The sequence below is a fragment of the Scylla paramamosain genome, chromosome 19 (genome assembly GCF_035594125.1).
Source record: "Scylla paramamosain isolate STU-SP2022 chromosome 19, ASM3559412v1, whole genome shotgun sequence".
Lineage (NCBI taxonomy): Eukaryota > Metazoa > Arthropoda > Malacostraca > Decapoda > Portunidae > Scylla > Scylla paramamosain.
In genome coordinates this window covers 11,683,642-11,706,141 of record NC_087169.1, presented here as the reverse complement: position 1 = coordinate 11,706,141, position 22,500 = coordinate 11,683,642, and the positions used below count along the sequence as shown (strand labels likewise).

Genomic DNA, 22,500 nt, shown 5'->3' with positions numbered 1-22,500 from the left:
TAACAATAATAATAATAATAATAATAATAATAATAATAATAATAATAAAATAATAATAGAAAATGTCAACAAGAACAATAATAATGAATAAAAGTAACTAACAAAGCTTGAATTGTTGCATAAAATTGCTTAGTTATCATTAAGGAAGACATAGTTAATGATCCTTATTTTAATGATAGGCTGTATGCAGAAACACATGTAGCTATCTATCTAGAGCTGCAAAAGTATGTCCTGTGTTATCTAAAAATTTGGTGCTTTGCAAAACAGCTAGTTAGAAATGGTGTTATAATTTGTATAAAACATTTAAAGTTAAATCACTGTAGGATGGAGGGTAAAGTACCAGAATATTGCAGGCATGATAATCCATGGAGATAATTCATAAATTATAGTTCTGTCATTTGTTTGAAGTCACACAGTACTCACTTGGTGATCTACTATGTGGTGATTTAATTTATACTATTAGAATTACATAGCGCTGACATGAAATTTCAAATCACCAAGGGTCAAAATCTACCACCTCTTAAGAGCTAGCTTCTACCTCATTGAGTACAGCTTGAAAAAAAATCATGAATGTTACAATCTCCTATGACATCACTAAAGAAATACACCTGTAAGGATGAAGAGACAAACTTTAGTACTGCCCTGAATGTTACAATCTCCTATGACATCACTGTAAAGAAATGCACCTGTAAATATGAAGAGGCAAACTTTAGTACTGCCCTTTTTTTTTTTTTAAGTAGGAGGGACACTGGCCAAGGGCAACAAAAATTAAATAAAACAAAAATGCCCACTGAGATGCCAGTCCCATAAAAGGGTCAGAGCAGTAGTCAAAAATTGATGACTAAGTCTCTTGAAACCTCCCTCTTGAAGTAATTTAAGTCATAGGAAGGTGGAAATACAGAAGCAGGCAGGGAGTTCCAGAGTTTACCAGAGAACGGGAAGAATGATTGAGAATACTGGTTAACTCTTGCGTTAGAGAGGTGGACAGAATAGGGGTGAGAGAAAGAAGAAAGTCTTGTGCAGTGAGGCTGCAGGAGGAGGGGAGGCATGCAGTTAGCAAGATCAGAAGAGCAGTTAGCATGAAAATAGCGGTAGAAGACAGCTAGAGATGCAACATTGTGGCAGTGAGAGAGAGGCTGAAGACAGTCAGTTAGAGGAGAGGAGTTGATGAGACAAAAAAGCTTTTGATTCCACCCTGTCTAGAAGAGCAATATGAGTGGAACCCCCCAAGACATGTGAAGCATACTCCATACATGGACAGATAAGGCCCTTGTACAGAGTTAGCAGCTGGGGGGGGTGAGAAAAACTGGCGGAGACGTCTCAGAATGCCTAACTTCATAGAAGCTGTTTTAGCTAGAGATGAGATGTGAAGTTTCCAGTTCAGATTATAAGTATAGGACAGACCAAGGATGTTCAGTGTAGAAGAGGGGGACAGTTGAGTGTCATTGAAGAAGAGGGGATAGTTGTCTGGAAGGTTGTGTCGAGTTGATAGATGGAGGAATTGAGTTTTTGAGGCATTGAACAATACCAAGTTTGCTCTGCCCCAATCAGAAATTTTAGAAAGATCAGAAGTCAAGAGTTCTGTGGCTTCCCTGCATGAAATGTTTACTTCCTGAAGTGCTGGATGTCTAGAAAAAGACACTGAAAAGTGCAGAGGGTGGTATCATCAGCATAGGAGTGGATAGGACAAGTTTGATTTAGATCATTAATGAATAATAAGAAGAGTGGGTGACAGGACAGAACCCTGAGAAACACCACTGTTAATAGATTTAGAAGAACAGTGACCGTCTACCACAGCAGCAATAGAACGGCCAGAAAGGAAACTTGAGATGAAGTTACAGAGAGAAGGATAGAAGCCACAGGAGGGTAGTTTGGAATTCAAAGCTTTGTGCCAGACTCTATCAAAAGCTTTTGATATGTCCAAGGCAACAGCAAAAGTTTCACCAAAATCTCTAAAAGAGGATGACCAAGACTCAGTAAGGAAACCCAGATCACCAGTAAAGCGGCCTTGACGGAACCCATACTGGCGATCAGATAGAAGGTTGTGAAGTGATAGATGTTTAAGAATCTTCCTGTTGAAGATAGATTAAAAAAACTTTAGATAGGCAGGAAATTAAAGCAATAGGACGGTAGTTTAAGAGATTAGAATGGTCACCCTTTTTAGGAACAGGCTGAATGTAGGCAAACTTCCAGCAAGAAGGAAAGGTAGATGTTGACAGATAGAGCTGATAGAGTTTGACTAGGCAAGGTGCAAGCATGGAGGCACAGTTTCAGAGAACAACAGGAGGGACCCCATCAAGTCCATAAGCCTTCCGAGGGTTTAGGCCAGCAAGGGCAAGGAAAATATCATTGCGAAGAATTTTAATAGGTAGCATGAAGTAGTCAAAGGGTGGAGGAGAGGGAGGAACAAGTCCAGAATCGTCCAAGGTAGAGTTTTTAGCAAGGGTTTGAGTGAAGAGTTCAGCTTTAGAGATAGATGTGATAATGGTGGTGCCATCTGGTTGAAATAAAGGAGGGAAAGAAGAAGAAGCAAAGTTATTGGACATATTTTTGGCTAGATGCCAGAAGTCACGAGGGGAATTAGATCTTGAAAGGTTTCGACACTTTCTGTTAATGAAGGAGTTTTTGGCTAGTTGGAGAACAGACTTGGCATGGTTCCGGACAGAAATATAAAGTGCATGAGATTATGGTGATGAAAGGCTTAAGTACCTTTTGTGGGCCACCTCTCTATCATGTATAGCACAAGAAGGAGCAGTGTTAAACCAAGGTTTAGAAGATTTAAGTCGAGAAAAAGAGTGAGGAATGTACGCCTCCATGCCAGACACTATCACCTCTGTTATGCGCTCAGCACACAAAGACGGGTCTCTGACATGGAAGCAGTAGTCATTCCAAGGAAAATCAGCAAAATACCTCTTCAGGTCCCCCAACTAGCAGAGGCAAAATGCCAGAGGCACCTTCACTTAGGGGGATCCTGAGGAGGGATTAGAGCGATAGGACAAGATACTCGTACAGATATGAGATTGTGATCGGAGGAGCCCAATGGAGAAGAAAGGGTGACAGCATAAGCAGAAGGATTAGAGGTCAGGAAAAGGTCAAGAATGTTGGGTGTATCTCCAAGACAGTCAGGAATACAGGTAGGGTGTTGCGCCAATTGCTCTAGGTTGTGGAGGATAGCAAAGCTAGTTCACCGGGATGGTCAGTGAAAGGAGAGGAAAGCCAAAGCTGGTGGTAAACACTGAAGTCTCCAAGAATGGAGATCTCTGCAAAAGGGAAGAAGGTCAGAATGTGCTCCACTTTGGAAGTTAAGTAGTCAAAGAATTTCTTATAGTCAGAGGAGTTAGGTGAAAGGTATACAGCACAGATAAATTTAGTTTGAGAGTGACTCTGTAGTCGTAGCCAGATGGTGGAAAACTGATGGTGGAAGATTCAAGAGTGTGGGCACAAGAACAGGTTAAGTCATTGCGCACATAACTGCAACATCCAGCTTTGGATCGAAAATGAGGATAGAGAAAGTAGGAGGGAACAGAAAAGGGGCTACTGTCAGTTGCCTCAGACACCTGAGTTTCAGTGAGGAAAAAAGATGAGGTTTAGAAGAGGAGAGGTGGTGTTCTACAGATTGAAAATTAGATCTTAGACCACGAATGTTGCAGAAGTTAATGAAGAAAAAGTTGAGGGGGGTGTCAAGACACTTAGGGTCGTTGACAGAAAGGCAGTCCGACCTGGGGACATTTATGGTCCCCTCCCCAGATGGGGACTCTGAGGCTGGTGTAGGAGTCGCCATGATGATTTTGAAATTTTTGAGTGAGGGGTGTGTGTGTTATTAGGTGCTTGAAGTTTTGTGTGGAGGAAGAGAGTTGTCTTTAGAGGGCAGGCTGTGACTGCCCCCTTGTGTTGTAAGACACGAAGGGAAACATTCAGTGAGGTCACAGTTGGGTTTAATGATAAGTTCAAAGCACCCCCCTGAACAGTGCTTTAGACCTCACTGCAATTTTTTTTTTTTAAACCACCAACAGCCAGGCTTTTCCTTCTCTTTATAACTAGCTTTTATCAAACAGTGCTAACTGAAACAAATAATGATTGGAACGGTTATCTATGACTTCACTGTAAAAAAAGAAGCACAGAAAGAATAAACAGACACAAAGTTTTGCATAATCAAGCAACAGAGTGGATATATTGCTTCTATTAATGACTCTGAGTGACTGACTGACAGCTGAGTGAGTGCTCTCACAGTGCTATGATGCCCGCAGATTGTTAAAGTTTCATTTACATGTCCATATACTGCTTATAGAACATTTCATATATATATATATATATATATATATATATATATATATATATATATATATATATATATATATATATATATATATATATATATATATATATATATATATAAAATTGTATTCAGGGGAGTTTGTTCCATAAAATGGGATTGTTTATTCTAATAATTATTGCAAAATCACAGCAAATTGCTGCAATAAGTGAAATACATTATAATAATTTTACATATGATCTTTCACTTTAACTTATCATATTTCTGTAAATTTCCTATTTGCAAAAGTTTTAAAATCATGTTTAGATTCAGCAATCATTACTGAGTATAATGATATAACATAAAATGTCCTAAGTAGAATACGAAGTGATATATGACCCAAAACATTAAAGTATGTCTGTGATGCCACACAGTAATTTCTCACTTAAGATTCACTTTGGAAATGGCACTGACAGCAAAACAGAGAGTGGGTATTCAAGTATTGTGTAATCTATAACCTACCTTATCCAAATACTTAGGAAGGAGCTTGGCAATTGTTTCAGCTGTAGCTGGCGAGACTTCTGATGGCTTGATGATGACACAGTTGCCTGCTGCTATGGCTCCTGTGTTGAGAATAAAGCCAGTAGTGAGTCTCAAGGGGGTTTGTTAAATCTTAGTTCCTTAACTCACATGTGCCTTTTTCTGTTCATCTTGTCCCATAACATGTACTCTCTTTTTCTTACTGGAACCATATGCATATGACTGTGTTGTTGTGTGGCTAAAATAGCACTGCATGTATCTTTCTATTAATTTTATGAGTTTCCTGTATACTAATGACTGAGATAATGGAGGACATCAAACTGAAAATAAGAACTCAAAGTGCTGATGGTAGTTAAGATAATGCAATACATACTTGTATTGAAAGAGTAAGAAGAGTTTGATGATGATGACAAAAAGGAGAAGGCTAGTTGGCAAAGAAAAATTATTTAAAAATACCGGAGACAGGGAGGAGGGCCAGCTGCACAGGATAGTTCCAGGCCCCTAGTACAAGGACAACACCATAGGGGTCATGGTACACCAATGGCTGGTCAAACATGGTCATTATGGTTGGTGCAATCTGGAGGAAGGAAAAATAACTTACTGAACAAAAATGCATTTTCACAAGTAACTGTTTATAATGAGCACAATTTCTGCACTTTAACAATTTCATTAAGCAAGGCTGTATTAAATAAGCAATCTGTAAACACAGAAATATTCAAACATGCTGCGGGTGTGTTTGAGAAAGTCTTCTCATGCAGTGGTATAACTGAGTTCTCAAACATATGATGAAGAAAGTTTGCAATGTACTGACATGAATAAATGGAAGCTTTCCTCAAGGGACTGCTTTATCAGCAGTCCCTTGAGGAAACTCAATATCAGACAGACAAACAGACAGCAACTCATTATCATATTAGGTATTCCTTTATCTGTAATTTAGTTATCATATGGCTATTTTCATTAGTTTCTATGATGAAGAGTGGAAATACCCTTTATAAAATCACCTATCCTCTACAGCTGGCAACAAAATACAGTAAAATCCCTCTCATCCGGCATTCGAGTATCCAGCAGCTTCAAGTATCTGGCACATTTTTCCCTGAGCCTTAAAATCAATAAAAAATCAATGTGTACTCATAAAATCAATTAAAATTCCCGCATGAGGCATACTTCGTCCCCTCGCCACCAGAGCGCACTGCTTCGCGCCACCTGTGGCCCACTGCACTGTGTTTACTCAGTGACTCAGTCCCGCGTGTGCACTGTTTATTGCCTGACGCCTTCATCATGCCTAAAGTTGTAGAAAAGAGGAAGTGTGTTGTGCTTACACTTAAGCAGCTGATCAGATCAGCTGCTGATTAAGATCAGCTGATCTTTGTTATGGTAAGATGTGTGAGTGTAGGGTGGTGATTGTGGACATAATTTCACTTCTATTCAAGTATTTGGCAATATTCAAGTATCTGGCATGTCGGCAGTCCTGTTGATGCTGGATAAGAGGGATTTTACTGTATGTCATAAATTCCAAAGTGAGTGGTCACCTGCAGAGAACACCTGCACACTTCACTCATGACTCACCTTCTCTGGCTTGATCCAATCGTCCATGCGGGAAAGGATGTAAGTGATGTCATCCTTCAGCAGGTTCAGCTCCAGCAGTATGGCTTCCTGCTTGGGCTGTGTAGCAGAAGGCAGAGTATGATAATCAGAACCAATACACAAACAAACAAACAAGTATAGACACACACACACACACACACACACACACACACACACACACACACACACACACTACTTAAGATGATGGAAGAACTTAATGTAAATAAAGCATCAGGTCCAGATGGAGTATCAAACTAAATATTGAAAGAACATAGAGAACAAATGGCTGATAAAATTCACAATATAGTGGTGACACCATTGTCACAGGGAAGTGTACCAAAAGATTGGAAGAGAGCAAATATTACACTCAAAGGAGGAAATAAGGAAAACCCACTAAATTATAGACCAGTGTCCTTGACTAGTGTTGTAGGAAAACCATGTGAAAGAACAATAAAGGAAAGATGGATGAAACACTTGGAAAGAGATAAAGTTTTGGTAAATTGTCAATTTGGATTTAGAAGGGGAAGATCATGCTCCATGAACTTACTGTCTTTTTATTCAAGGGTAGTCAATATTGTGCAGGAGAGAGACGGATGGGTGGATGGTATCTACTTAGATTTGAAGAAGGCTTTTGACAAAGTACTACACCAAAGATTGCTATGGAAGATAAAAAAAAATATGGAAGAATTGGAGGAAGACTGCTGGAGTGGATGGAGAATTATCTGGATGATAGAGAGATGAGAACTGTAATACAAGACCAAAATTCATTTTGGCTGAAAGTAACTAGTGGTGTCTCACAGGGGTCAGTGGTGGGACCAATAATGTTTGTAATATACGAGAATGACATGAATGAAGAAATAGATAGTTATATCAACTTATTTGCAGTTGATGCTAAGCTGATGAGAAGAGTAGAAAATGTAAATGACTGTATGATACTACAAGATTGTTTAAATAAGATAAATAGATGGGGTACATCTTGACAAAAATGGAATTAAATTTAAGTAAATGTAAAGTAATGGAGTTTGGTAAGAGTAAAAAAAGAATACAGTATCATTATGAGATGGATGGTGTGAAGTTAAAGAAATCAAAAGAAGAAATGGATTTGTGAGTAACAATTACCAAAAATTTGACTCTGGACAGACACATTGATAAAGTTACTGGAGTTTGTTAAAAAGAGTGAGAATGGCATTCTCATATTTGGGTGAAGGAATAATAAAAACTTGTTGATTTTCATAAGACAAAGATTGGAATATGTGGCAGTGGTGTGGTCTCCTCATACAAGGAGGAATATTATAAAATTGGAAAGAGTACAAAGAGCAGTCACTAAGATGGTTCTGGAGTTGAGTAAGTTGACCTATGAAGAGAGAGAGAGAGATTAAGAATGTTGGAAATTCCTAGCCTTGAAAATAGGAGATCTAGGAGAGGAGATTTGATAAACATCAATAAAATGATAAATAGTATGGAAAATGTGGACAAAGAATGTTTTAGAAATTTAGATACACATAGTACAAAGGACCACAGTAAGAAGTTGAAGAAAGTTAACTGTAGAAGAGACATCAAGAAGTATAGTTTTCCTCACAAAAGTGTTAACAAATGGAATGAACTCAGTGAAGACATTGTGAATGCCAAAACTGTCCATGGTTTTAAGACCAAACTGGATAGACATAGAGATGGAATACTATGAGATTACTCCCCTCCCGTAAACCACAACTAGGTAATTAAACAAACAAACAAACAAACACACACACACACACACACACACACACACACACACACACACACGAGGAGGAGAAGACTCATGGGGGAGATAAGGTTCTGAAACTGGCAATGAACAATATTACGACACAGTGGGTTGAGGAAAACACTAGGAGGAAAGGAGCTACCAAGACTTGATTTGATATTATCAAAAGAAAGAGATATTATAGAAGACATGAACTATAGTTGTCCACTAGGAAAAAGTGACATGTCATGATAAGGTTTTGTATTAAAGAAAAAAGAGAGGAAAGTAGATGTGAAGATTATAAAAGTGAAAGATTTAATTATGGTAGGTCAAATTTTGAACAAATGAGGAGATACTTTAGTGAAGCAGACTGGAGTACACTTATCACAGCAAGTAATGTGCAAAAGAAGTGGGAAGCTTTCATCAATACTTATGAAGAGGGAGTGAAAAGATATGTACCAAAAGTATAGACAAAGACAAGATATAACAATGACTGGTATAACAGAAGATGTGAAATAGCTAGGGAGGAGAGGGAAATGGCATGGAATAAATGGCGGAGGAAAAATACGAGGGAGCTATGGCAAAACTACACAACTACAAGAAATTAATATGTAAGGGTTATTAGAGAAGGAAAAATTATGAGAAAGATGTTATGGACAAATGCAAAGAGGAACCAAAACTACTCTTCAGATATGTGAACAGCAAAATGAAAAATAGAGAAGGAATAAGCAGATTGAAGGTGAATGTGTGAGGATCAGGCTGAATTGGCAGAGATAATGAAGAGGAGTTTTCAATCAGTATCCACAAAAAAGAAAACATTTGTGTGGCAAAGTGAGATGAGTGAAGAAATGGGTCTGGGAGAAATCCAAGTGCCTGAAGAGGATGTCCAGAAACAGATGGAGGGACTAGACATTAGGAAGGCCACTGGATCTGATGGAGTGTCAGGATGGATACTAAAAGAGTGCAATCAACAGTTGACATGGGTAATACATAATATTATTGAAAGCTCCCTAATTGAAAGCAGAGTCCCAATTGAATGGAAGAGAGCCAACATAGTGCCAATCTACAAAGGTGGTAGTAAAGAGGAGCCCTTAAACTATAGACCTGTGTCTCTAACAAGTGTGGTGTGCAAAATGTGTGAAAGATTGGTGAAGGATAAATGGATGCAGTACCTGGAAGGAAATGAAGTGATAATAAAGCAACAATTTGGATTTCGGAGAGGGAGATCATGTGTTACAAACTTACTGAGTTTTTATTCTAGAGTGGTGGATATAATGCAAGAAAGAGATGGATGGGCTGATTGTGTTTATTTAGACCTAAAGAAGGCTTTTAATAAAGTGCCACACAGGATATTGTTGTGGAAGTTGAAGCATAATGGTGGGCTAAGGGGGGGCCTACTGAGATGGATGGAAAATTTCTTGACAGAGAAATGAGAATGGTGGTAAAAGATAAAAAATCATCATGGAGGGAAATCATAAGTGGAGTACCCCAAGGCTCAGTACTTGCACCAATCATCTTTGCAGTCTATATAAATGATATGACAGAGAGTGTGAACAGCTACATGAGCCTTTTGCAGATGATGCAAAGTTGCTGAAGAAAGTTGAGAGTGCAGAGGACTGTGAAACATTACAAGAAGACCTGAACAAGATATCAGAGTGGTGTTATAGATGGGAAATGGAATTTAATTTAAAGAAGTGTAAGGTAATAGAATTTGGAAAAAGTACAAGAAGAGTAAAAGGAAATTATGTGTTGAATGGTGTAAGGTTGAGTGGAGCAGAAGAGGAAAAGGATCTCGGTGTTACAGTGACTGAGAACCTGATCCCAGAGAGATACATTAGCAAAATTACAGGAGAAACCTATACCTTGTTGAGAAGAATAACGCAGGCCTTTGCATATATGGATGAAGAGATGGTCATGAAGATAATCATGTCGCTGATAAGACCTAGACTAGAATATGCAGCAGTAGTGTGGTTGCCATACAAGAAAAAGATATTAGGAAGTTGGAGAGAGTTCAGAGAGCAGCTACGAAGATGGTACCAAGTATCAGGGACTTGTCATATGAAGAGAGACTGGAAAGGCTACATCTACCAATGTTGGAAAAGAGGAGAGAAAGGGGAGACTTGATTGCGATACATAAAGCATATGAGGGAGTATAGGAGGTGGACCGGAGCGACTTAATGGTCTGGGATACACGGGACACTAGAGGACATGAGAAGAGGCTGAAGATGAGTGCTTGTAGAAAAGACGTCAAAAAGTATAGTTTCCCATATAGAAGTATTGATGTATGGAACAGTCTGGATGAGGAGATAATAAATGCAGAAAGTATACATGGATTCAAGGCTAAGTTGGATATTAAAAGATATGGAGATGGGACAGCACGAGCATAGCTCTGTTCCTATAAAGCACAACTAGGTAAATACACACACACACACACACACACTGAAAGATATGAGAGTAGAGGCCCAATCAAAAAAAAAAAAAAAAAAAAAAAAAAAAAAAAAAGGAGAAAACAAGGGAACAAATGAGGAGATTCATCTGAAAAACTGTGGACATGAAAGTGAGGAAATAGTGGCACAAAGATGCCACAAAAGATTACCAAGTGGAAGCTTAAAAATTATATATAAAAATATAGATGGTTTAGTGTCGAGCCTATTGGAACTTAAAGACTACCTGAAGAACAATAAACCAGATTTGGTATGTTTAATGGAAACCAAACTAAAAGAGGAAATAAAGCTGAGATTTGGAAAGGAGGGTTATAGCACATGGAGGAGAAACAGAAAAGAAAAGGGAGGAAGAGGAGTGATGATATTGATAAAAGAGGATATTGCTGCTGAGGAAGTGGAATATGGTGATGGAATGGTGGAAACTTTGAGTGTTGTGATTAAGATCAAAGGAAGTAAAAAAGGAAAGTTATTGTGATGTACATACCACCAAAAACTAATGCATGGGAGACCAATAGATATAAAACTATGCAACTAGAAACAGGAAACAGCACAGAGAAAATTATAAAGAAAAGTAACAAAGTGTTCTTAGTAGGCAACTTCAACACTATAGAAATTAACTAGGATTAGACAGAAGTGAAAGAAAATGTTGGATCATGGAGCAAAGAACTTATGCAAACCATGATGGTGAATACAATGAGACAGTGGGTGAACAAACCTACAAGATGCAGAGAAGAACACCCATCACAGTTGGACTTAGTGTTTACAAAAACCACAGAAAGTAGACTAAGTATACACTGAGTACACTGGGAAGAAGTGATCAAGTGACAACTGAAATAGTACTGCAGGAGGAAACAGTGTTGCACAGGAATGAACAATTTAGAAATGAGAGATAGAACTATGCTAAGGCAAACTTAGCAGAGCTTAATAAATTTTATGGAAAAATTCACTGGAAAGAGCTATATGAAGCTAAAGTAGTACAAGAAAAATTATGTGATTTTTTTGAGCGGGTATAGAGATTGGGTGCAACAGTTTGTACCAAGTTACAAAGTGAGAATTGGGAAGCATGAATGGTATAATGCCAGGTGTGTAGAAGCAAAAATGAAAAAGGACAGGGCATGGAGGAAAATGATAAGAAATCTGAACAGAAATACTAGGGAAGAATATGGAGAGGCAAGAAATGAATATGGTATAATAAGAAGAGAAGAAGAAAGAAATTTTGAAAGTGACTGTAATATAATGCAAGGAAGACTCCAAACTCTTCTACAGATATGTAAGTGGAAAAAAAAATGAAACACAGGGATGACATAAACAAGTTAAAAAGAGAAGAAAGAATTTATGAAACTACTGAGGAAATAAGTGAGCTAATGAATGAGAGTTTTCAATCTGTGTTTATAAAGGAAATTGATTCTGTGGCACCAAAAGTGGTATCACAGAATGAAGGAATACAGGAGATACAAGTAAAGAGACAAGAAATCAAGAAACTGCTGGAAGAGCTGGATGTTAGAAAAGCTATGGGACCAGCTCAAGTAAATGGATGGATATTAAAAGAATGCAGAGAACAAATGAAGGAACCCATATGGAATATAATCAACAGTTTGTTGAAAGAAGGAAAAGTACCAAAGGAATGGAAAAGAGCTAACATAATCTTAATACACAAATGGAGAAGTAAAATGGAACCATTAAGTTACAGACCAATGTCACTAACAAGTATTGTAAGCAAGCTCTGTGAAATAGTAATTAAAGATACATCACAGGAGGAGGCAGTAGACACCTGCCGAAACGATAATTACTCCCAGTGAGGTCTAAAGCACTGTTCAGGGGGTGCTTTGAACTTATCATTAAACCCAGCTGTGACCTCACTGAACGTTTCCCTTTGTGTCTCACAACACAAGGGGGCAGTCACAGCCTGCCCTCTAAAAACAACTCTCTTCCTCCACACAAAACTACAAGCACCTAATAACACACACACCCTTCACTCAAAAATTTTAAAATCATCATGGCGAATCCTACACCAGCCTCGGAGTCCCCATCTGGGGAGGGGACCATAAATGTCCCCAGGTCGGACTGCCTTTCTGTCGACGACCCTAAGTGTCTTGACACCCCCCTCAACTTTTTCTTCATTAACTTCTGCAACATTCCCGGTCTAAGATCTAATTTTCAATCTGTAGAACACCACCTCTCCTCTTCTAAACCTCATCTTCTTTTCTTCATTGAAACTCAGGTGTCTGAGGCAACTGACAGTAGCCCCTTTTCTGTTCCCTCCTACTTTCTCTATCCTCATTTTCGATCCAAAGCTGGATGCTGCGTTTATGTGCGCAATGACTTAACCTGCTCTCGTGCCCAAGCTCTTGAATCTTCCGAGTTTTCCACCATCTGGCTACGACTAGAGTCACTCTCATACTAAATTTATCTGTGCTGTATACCTCTCACCTAACTCCTCTGACTATAATCAATTCTTTGACTACTTAACTTCCAAAGTGGAGAACATTCTGACCCTCTTCCCTTTTCCAGAGATCTCCATTCTTGGAGACTTCAATGTTCACCACCAGCTTTGGCTTTCCTCTCCCTTCACTGTCCATCCTGGTGAACTAGTCTACAACTTTGCTATCCTCCACGACCTAGAGCAATTGGTGCAACACCCTACTTGTATTCCTGACCGTCTTGGAGATACGCCCAACATTCTTGACCTTTTCCTGACCTCTAATCTTTCTGCTTATGCTGTCACCCTTTCTTCTCCGTTGGGCTCCTCCGATCACAATCTCATATCTTTATCTTCTCCTATCACTCCAATCCCTCCTCAGGATCCCCCTAAGCGAAGGTGCCTCTGGCGTTTTGCCTCTGCTAGTTGGGGGGACCTGAGGAGGTATTTTGCTGATTTTCCTTGGAATGACTACTACTTCTGTGTCAGAGACCCGTCTTTGTGTGCTGAGCACATAACAGAGGTGATAGTGTCTGGCATGGAGGCATACATTCCTCACTCTTTTTCTCGTTCTAAACCTTCTAAACCTTGGTTTAACACAGCTTGTTCTCGTGCTATATATGATAGAGAGGTGGCCCACAAAGGGTACTTATGCCTTCCATCACCAGAATCTCATGCACTTTATATTTCTGCCCGGAACCATGCCAAGTCTGTTCTCCAACTAGCCAAAAACTCCTTCATTAACAGAAAATGTCAAAACCTTTCAAGATCTAACTCCCCTCGTGATTTCTGGCATCTAGCCAAAAATATCTCCAATAACTTTGCTTCTTCTTCTTTCCCTCCTCTATTTCAACCAGATGGCACCACTGCTATCACATCTATTTCTAAAGCTGAACTCTTTGCTCAAACCTTTGCTAAAAACTCTACCTTAGACGACTCTGGGCTTGTTCCTTCCTCTCCTCCACCCTCTGACTACTTCATGCCACCTATTAAAATTCTTCGCAATGATGTTTTCCATGTCCTCACTGGCCTAAACCCTCGGAAGGCTTATGGACCTGATGGGGTCCCTCCTATTGTTCTCCGAAACTGTGCCTCCGTGCTTGCACCTTGCCTAGTCAAACTCTTTCAGCTCTGTCTGTCAACATCTACCTTTCCTTCTTGCTGGAAGTTTGCCTACATTCAACCTGTTCCTAAAAAGGGTGACCGTTTTAATCCCTCAAACTGCCGTCCTATTGCTTTAATTTCCTGCCCATCTAAAGTTTTTTAATCTGTCCTCAACAGGAAGATTCATAAACATCTATCACTTCACAACCTTCTATCTGATTGCCAGTATGGGTTCCGTCAAGGCTGCTCTACTGGTGATCTTCTGGCTTTCTTTACTGAGTCTTGGTCATCCTCTTTTAGAGATTTTGATGAAACTTTTGCTGTTGCCTTGGACATATCAAAAGCTTTTGATAGAGTCTGGCACAAAGCTTTGATTTCCAAACTACCCTCCTACGGTTTCTATCCTTCTTTCTGTAACTTCATCTCAAGTTTCCTTTCTGACTGTTCTATTGCTGCTGTGGTAGACGGTCACTGTTCTTCTCCTAAATCTATTAACAGTGGTGTTCCTCAGGGTTCTGTCCTGTTACCCACTCTCTTCTTATTATTCATTAATGATCTTCTAAACCAAGCCTCTTGTCCTATCCACTCCTACGCTGATGACACCACCCTGCACTTTTCCACGTCTTTTCATAGACGTCCAACCCTTCAGGAGGTAAACATATCACGCAGGGAAGCCACAGAACGCTTGACTTCTGATCTTTCTAAAATTTCTAATTGGGGCAGAGCAAACTTGGTATTGTTCAATACCTCAAAAACTCAATTCCTCCATCTATCAACTCAACACAACCTTCCAGACAACTATCCCCTCTTTTTCAATGACACTCAACTGTCCCCCTCTTCTACACTGAACATCCTTGGTCTGTCCTATACTTATAATCTGAACTGGAAACTTCACATCTCATCTCTAGCTAAAACAGCTTCTATGAAGTTAGGTGTTCTGAGACGTCTCCGCCAGTTTTTCTCCCCCTCCCAGCTGCTAACTCTGTACAAGGGCCTTATCCGTCCATGTATGGAGTATGCTTCACATGTCTGGGGGGGGTTCCACTCATACTGCTCTTCTAGACGGGGTGGAATCAAAAGTTTTTCGTCTCATCAACTCCTCTCCTCTAACTGACTGTCTTCAGCCTCTCTCTCACCGCCACAATGTTGCATATCTAGCTGTCTTCTACCGCTATTTTCATGCTAACTGCTCTTCTGATCTTGCTAACTGCATGCCTCCCCTCCTTCTGCGGCCTCGCTGCACAAGATTTTCTTCTTTCTCTCACCCCTATTCTGTCCACCTCTCTAACGCAAGAGTTAACTAGTATTCTCAATCATTCATCCCTTTCTCTGGTAAACTATGGAACTCCCTGCCTGCTTCTGTATTTCCACCTTCCTATGACTTGAATTCCTTCAAGAGGGATGTTTCAAGACACTTATTCATCAATTTTTGACCACTGCTTTGACCCTTTTATGGGACTGGCATTTCAGTGGGCATTTTTTTTTATTAGATTTTTGTTGCCCTTGGCCAGTGTCCTTCCTACATAAAAAAAAAAAAAAAAAAAATCAGTGCAATACTTAGAAGATAAAAAAATGATTACAGAAAAGCAATTTGGATCCAAGAAAGGAAGATCCTGTGTCACAAATCTACTGAGCTTTTATACAATAGTAACAGATGGAGTGCGAGAAAGGGAAGGATGTGTTGATGTGGTATACCTGGATCTCAAAAAAAAAAAAAAAAAAAAAAAAAAAAAAAAACATTTAATAAAGTTCCCCACAAAAGCCTCATGTGGAAGCCAGGGAATGAGAACAGTAATCAGACACTAATTCAAGCTGGCACAAAGTGACAAGTCTGGTATCACAAGGATCTGCATTGGAACCGATTATGTTTCAAATATATGTAAATGGTATGACAGAAGATCTAAATAGTTATACAAACCTTTTTGCTAATGATGCAAAATTAAAATAAGGATGAAAATGACTGCAAAGAGTTACAAAAGGATATTGACAAGATACATTCATGGAGCCAAAGATGGAAGCTAGAATTTAATGGCAGAAAATGCCACATGTTGGAAATAGGAAAAAGTAAAAAGAGAAGGTACCTTCATGGAATTACAAATGGGGAAGAAAAATAATAACGAAAAGTAATGAAGAAAAAGGTCTGGGAGTAATGATCCAGGACACACTATCACCTGAAAGGCACATAAATGGGATATCCAGCTCTATGTACAGCTTGTTAACAAACATTAGGGTGGTGTTTAACTATTTAAATAAAAAAATGAAGAAAATTATAACAAGCATGATATGTCCTAAACTGGAATATACAGCAGCAGTTTGGGTTCCATATAGGAAAAAAGATATATGGAAACTGAAAAGAATAAAAAGGATAGTGACAAAGATGGTACTAAAATTGAGACTTGAAGAGATTAGATCACCAACACTACAAGAGAGAAGAAAAAGAGGAGACCTAATAACAATGTATAAATTAGTAAACAATATAGAAAAAATGGACAGAAATTACTTGGTACCACAGATGGAAGGAGAAAGAGACAGATGAGGGGGCATGGGAAGATAATAAAGAGTGGATGTTTGAGCGACATCAAGAAAAACAGCTTTCCATACATTACTATTGAAATCTGGAACAATTTGAAGGAAGAGGTGGTTGTGGCAAACAATGCACTGGATAAATATGGTTATGGAGATAGGCCAAAATGAATTTTGGCTCATGCCCTATACAATACAACTAGGTAAACACACACACACACACACACACACACACACTTCCTGGCAAAACTTGGGGTGCCAGGAACATTTTACAAAGAACATCCATTGAGACTACACTTGATGAAATATACATGGAAACTGAACAATATAAGTCTAATTCAAATCATATACACTACAAATGAAAAAACACAACAGATGTACCCTATCAATAAAGATGATAATATATAATAAATTTAGAGGCAAAATGTACTCACACTTTCTGCTGGAATACCATGACCTTCCACACCACTACTACTACTATCACCAGCACGCAGACCCATTCCTCACCTTCTTCAGGTCTTGGGCTAGTGCTGAACAGAACGCTGCCTCATTCTCCTCATACATGCGCTTCAGGGCTTTCAACTGCCTCTTCCTGAAGTCAATGCTGAGGGTTGTGCCACACTGGAAGGCCTCACGGGCACGCTGGATGGCCTGTTGTGGAAGAGGGGGGGGGAGTCCACAGATAGACATATGTTCATTTTAGTTATATTTTGATTGACCATATTAAGCTTATGTATACAGTAAGTTATAAGAACTCTTTCAAATACTCATCACTCATCCACCCCTACCTGCCTAAATGCTACTCTTGTTCCTCTTTCATTCACTTCATTCAGCAGCAATCATCTACTTTATTGTATAGGTGCTACTCTTCCACTCACCTGATTCAGTATACTCATCCACTCCCTGCTGTCTTGGTGTTCTTCCCTCACTGATTCAGTATACTCATCCACTCCCTGTTGTCTTGGTGCTCTTCCCTCACTGATTCAACATTAACCATCCACTCCTTGTTACCTAGTGCCCCTCCCTTCTCACATAATTCAGTATTACTCATCTACTTCCTGTCAAAATGTTAGTCTCTCATTCCCTAAATTTTGCATCAACCATTTAAACTTTCAGCTTCTCAATATTCCTTTACAATACACATTTCACCTTGCCCTAGTAGTATTCAGTGAGAGAAGGGCAGTTTGGTATGTGCAGCCATTCATCAAGTGCTTCAGCTCTCAGGTATCTCCTCAGAACTTTATCCTATGTTCTCTATCAGTACCCTATCTTGTTTCATTAATTTATTGATTTTTTTCCAAGATGTTTTATGTACTTGATAAAGTATTTCATTAAGTGCCCAATGTTGCACAGTTCCTACCACAAAAAATGTTGCATATTCAGTTACATAATGCAAATTTACAAAATTATGAACACAAAACTTGTAATTGATAAGAAGCTAAAATCACTAACAGCACTGACAAAAGTAAACCAAATATGTAAGCAAGTCCAAAGATCCAAATAACTAACTCCATTAAAAAGATAATATGATAATTATCGGAAGATTTCTTCTTTATAAAGAATCTTATGGCATATCTATGAACCCTTCACCTGTGAACCCTGAAACGTTTAGTGGTAATGATAAGATACAAGACTCACATGATATGCACCAGTTGTGGGAAGCAGTGATCAAATGTTATTTTCTCCCACAGTTTTTTTTTTCCTTTTTATACCTTGGCTAACCTCTCTCACTTACAAAAAAAAACAACTCAATAAATAAAATTAAATAAAACACATAAATAGAATGAAATAAAAAATGGCTAGCTTCCTTCACACACACACACACACACACACACATACACACACACACACACACACACACACACACACACACACACACACACACACACACACACAAAAAAAAAAAAAATATATATATATATATATATATATATATATATATATATATATATATATATATATATATATATATATATATATATATATATAATAAAATAAATAAATAAATAATATAAATAAATAAATAAATAAATAAATAAATAAATAAATAAATAAATAAATCAGTATACGAAATAAAACAAAATACAAACAAAATAAAAAGATAGGAAATATATAAGTAAAATACAAATAATAAAATTAGGTAATAAAATAACACAGTCTTCAAGCAACTTATCCCACCTCATTCGCATTACACAACTATGAAGGAAACAGGAAAACTGAAGAGTGGAGAAAGCAGAGCCAGTTTTCTTTCTTGGCAAGGAAATCATGAGTGAAATAAAAGAGAGAGAAACCTGTGTTGCAGAAGCTGCTAGGGAGGGAGAGAGAGAGAGAGAGAGAGAGAGAGAGAGAGAGAGAGAGAGAGAGAGAGAGAGAGAGAGAGAGAGAGAGAGAGAGAGAGAGAGAGAGAGAGAGAGAGAGAGAGAGAGAGAGAGAGAGAGAGAGAGAGAGAGAGAGAGAAAATGAAAGAAACAGTGACTGATTACAAGATTCTACGAAAAGGAAGGAAAGAAAGGATGAAAATGGAAAGTAGCTATCAATTTTACGAGAGAGAGAGAGAGAGAGAGAGAGAGAGAGAGAGAGAGAGAGAGAGAGAGAGAGAGAGAGAGAGAGAGAGAGAGAGAGAGAAAGAATAATGTTTACCCGCTTCATATCTTCTGAGCTTGACATCGTGCCCGAGATGATCCTGTGGAAACAAAAACACTATAAGTATGGTTAATGGTAACAGTGGTAAAGGAAAAACCCCAACAGCCATGCCAGGAAAACCATTCTTTTCTTGCTTTAGGCTTTTCTTACACATGTTCAGAATCCTTTATATTACTCTAACTCTTAGCTACAAGTTTGATCTCAGTGCACCAGAGCTTATATTACAACTTTCAAGCAGTACAGTTATGGTCAGAAGTCAAGTAATATTCTCCACTCACTTCCACTGTGTTCTGCAGCTTCCCTTGAACTTAAGTTTTCTGATCTGCTAATAATCTATCAGTTGCCTGATTTTGCAAAGAAATTATATCAACAGGACAAAGTGGAGAAGACACAAAATACGACAGCAGTGAGTGTGGATAAGTCGTCTTCTCGCTGTGACTGTGCAAAGTTGTCCTCATATTCTGTTATGAATCTTTTATAATATTGTATGTCTGAGCTATAAGTGTGAATTGTACCAATGACACTTCTAGATTTACAACAATATCTGGCACTTTGCACAAACTAGTGTTTGACCTTAAAACCTTTCCTATCTTTCATATCTTGTTTTGCCACTGTGTTTAGAGACATTATCACATGAACCTTAAATATTTTGGAGGTAAAACTATAGAAAAACTTGAGTCAATATTTTTTCCTCCAAGACAAAAACAAAACCACATCAGAAAAAAAGAAAAACAGCAAAAAAAAGCCACCACATACTAAAATCCAACAGCCTGCCAATGTCACCTTGAAATCTCCATTCACCATGACTTGACACATAACAGCAACTAACACAACCTATTTGTCCCTCACTTTACACTTACTGGTGCCAAATGTAGTTTTCTTATGCTACTGTCACAGATTGTTATTTAGCCAGTCACAGCAAAATTATATACTAACAGATACCAACACTCAGAGAGTTGACTGCATCACAGCTAAAACAAAACTACCAGAAAGAGAAATGACATGGAGAATGCTAAGAATTACAGGATGAAGGATACTGATACAGAAGATAATGGAAGAAAATGATGTAGAGGAGTGTTAGGAATAAGCTGGTAATGAAATAGGTAAGAGGTTATAACATTATGAACAGTGAAAGCTATTCATAAAATGTGAATAATAACTACTGGAGTGTACAAATATTCATTCCTATTGTCCAATATAAGAAATAAAATAACCGTAATGGTTTTGTTATTCTCTACCAAACACCATGAAAATTATTTTGCTACACTAGGCAATAGGAGTAAATGTTTAGAAAGAAGTTAGTACTGTACTCACATTTCTGGAATAAATAATCTTCACTCTAACATACAGTACAGACACAGTGTATGGTTTGTAAGGTTAGGTTAGCATCACCACTGGTTACGTCAGGAGTGAAACAGTTGGCTGTACAAAAATTCAAGGCTGAAATAGCTACAGAAAATGTTGAGGTAAAATGGTGGGTTGTTAAAACATATAAGGATGCAATAGTTGGCTGTTCAGAAATAAGTACCTATTTTTACCTTAAATAGTTAATCATAAATTCAGAGCTGAAACATCTGGCTATCCACACAGTATAGGGTGATATAATCGGTTGTCCACAAATTCTGAAGAGAAATACCTTGGTTTGGCTAGGTCAAATTATGAGCTAGGTCAAATTATGAAAATTTTTAAGGTGAGACAATTAGTTGACCATTACCAATGTAACTCCAGATTAAGCAATTAAGACGGCAAGATACCACATACTATAGTTACACACAAAGCTAGATTTAGGAGTGAAACGCCTTGGTTAGATTGTTATGAAACTTGACAATTTTGGAGCAGACGGTTGCCTATAAATTATCAACACTTCAAAAATAACCAAGAATACACAAATAAAGAGGGCAAGAGGTCATATGCACATGGCTAAAAATACACAGTGACCTTCGTAACCACAGCGGGCAACAAACAAGCAAACAAGCAAGCAACAAACACCACCAGCAAAACTCATTTATGCGTATTTTCTTTCAAACACACCAATGGCAGGAGCTCCCTTACTTGTGTGCACGGGGAGAAGCAGAGCACACACGTTCACGCCAGCGCTCATAGAAAGACACACAGGGAGGGAGGAGATAAGGCGGAATAAAACAAGAAAGTCACCGCCCCTTCTCTCTCTCTCTCTCTCTTAGAATGTACCTTCCCTGCCTTGATCATTCAGCAGTTGCTACGCTCTCCTCTCTCTTTCCTTCTGTATACTTTTTTTGGTGTTTTTAGTGATCTGAACAAGTTGTCTATTTGTATTAAAAGTAAAAACGTATATTTTGTCATCTATCTATACCGTTCTGTTAACTCAAATAATGTATATATTTTTTTTATCACTTCCATTTACTACATATATTACTGTTTATCGCAGCTTTTTTTGTATGTAATCATTTCAACTGGCAGACGTATATGATAAGCAAATAGTAACACAGTAAATATCAAGTGAATAACTTATGTACTTTTCAGTGTCAGTGCTGTACGACACTTTCACAGTTGTTGAACTTTAGCCGGCTTCGCCTCTCCCTGCTTCTCCCTTTTCCATCACCTCCTGCTGGGCTTCATTAATACAGAATGACTGATAGACTAGCTTCAGCGACCTTTCGTGATATCTGTTTAATTTAGTGGTGTGGGGTTCGGTTCATTTGCTAATAAAGTACTCATCTTGCATATATTATAAGTAAATAATAAATGAATGAATTAATTAATAACATAAAAAAAGTTGTTCCAGAGCTGTACTTTTCTTTCTTCAACTCTTATAATAACTCAAACGTCAGCGTGACAGTATTTCCGTGATTTCTGTCCTGTCTGGTTGTGTGAAATTCATTTAATTCGTTAATATACAAAAGGAAGTTTAAGTCACGCTTGGAGTGTTTACTGTAGAATTATTCAAACTTCAGCGTCTTTCCATGATTTCTACCCTGTCTGGTGGTGTGAAGTTCAGTTTGCTCATAAGTTGTTGTTTTTTTTTTTTTTTTCCCAGAGCTGTACTCCTCTCCTTTCTTCACCTCTTTACAGTGTCTGGGTACAATGACAGTCAAACTTCAGCGACTTCATGATTTGTCCTACCTGATGGTGTAAAGTTTAGTTCGTTTGCTAATATATATATATATATATATATATATATATATATATATATATATATATATATATATATATATATATATATATATATATATATATATATATATATATATATATATATATATATATATATATATATATATATATATAATCG

At 38.1% G+C, this 22,500-nt stretch overlaps 1 protein-coding gene across 1 annotated transcript in view; it reads right to left on the bottom strand.

Annotated features, from left to right (window-relative positions):
- LOC135109634 (aldehyde dehydrogenase, dimeric NADP-preferring-like) overlaps positions 1-19,269 on the bottom strand; it is a 40,735-nt gene extending 21,466 nt beyond the window's left edge. Inside the window, 5 exon segments of the mRNA XM_064021089.1 lie at positions 4,775-4,875; positions 5,249-5,369; positions 6,359-6,454; positions 17,094-17,237; positions 19,227-19,269. Coding sequence (XP_063877159.1) covers positions 4,775-4,875; positions 5,249-5,369; positions 6,359-6,454; positions 17,094-17,237; positions 19,227-19,253 — 489 coding nt within the window. The 5' untranslated portion in view covers positions 19,254-19,269.
- Positions 19,270-22,500: the final 3,231 nt, after the last annotated feature.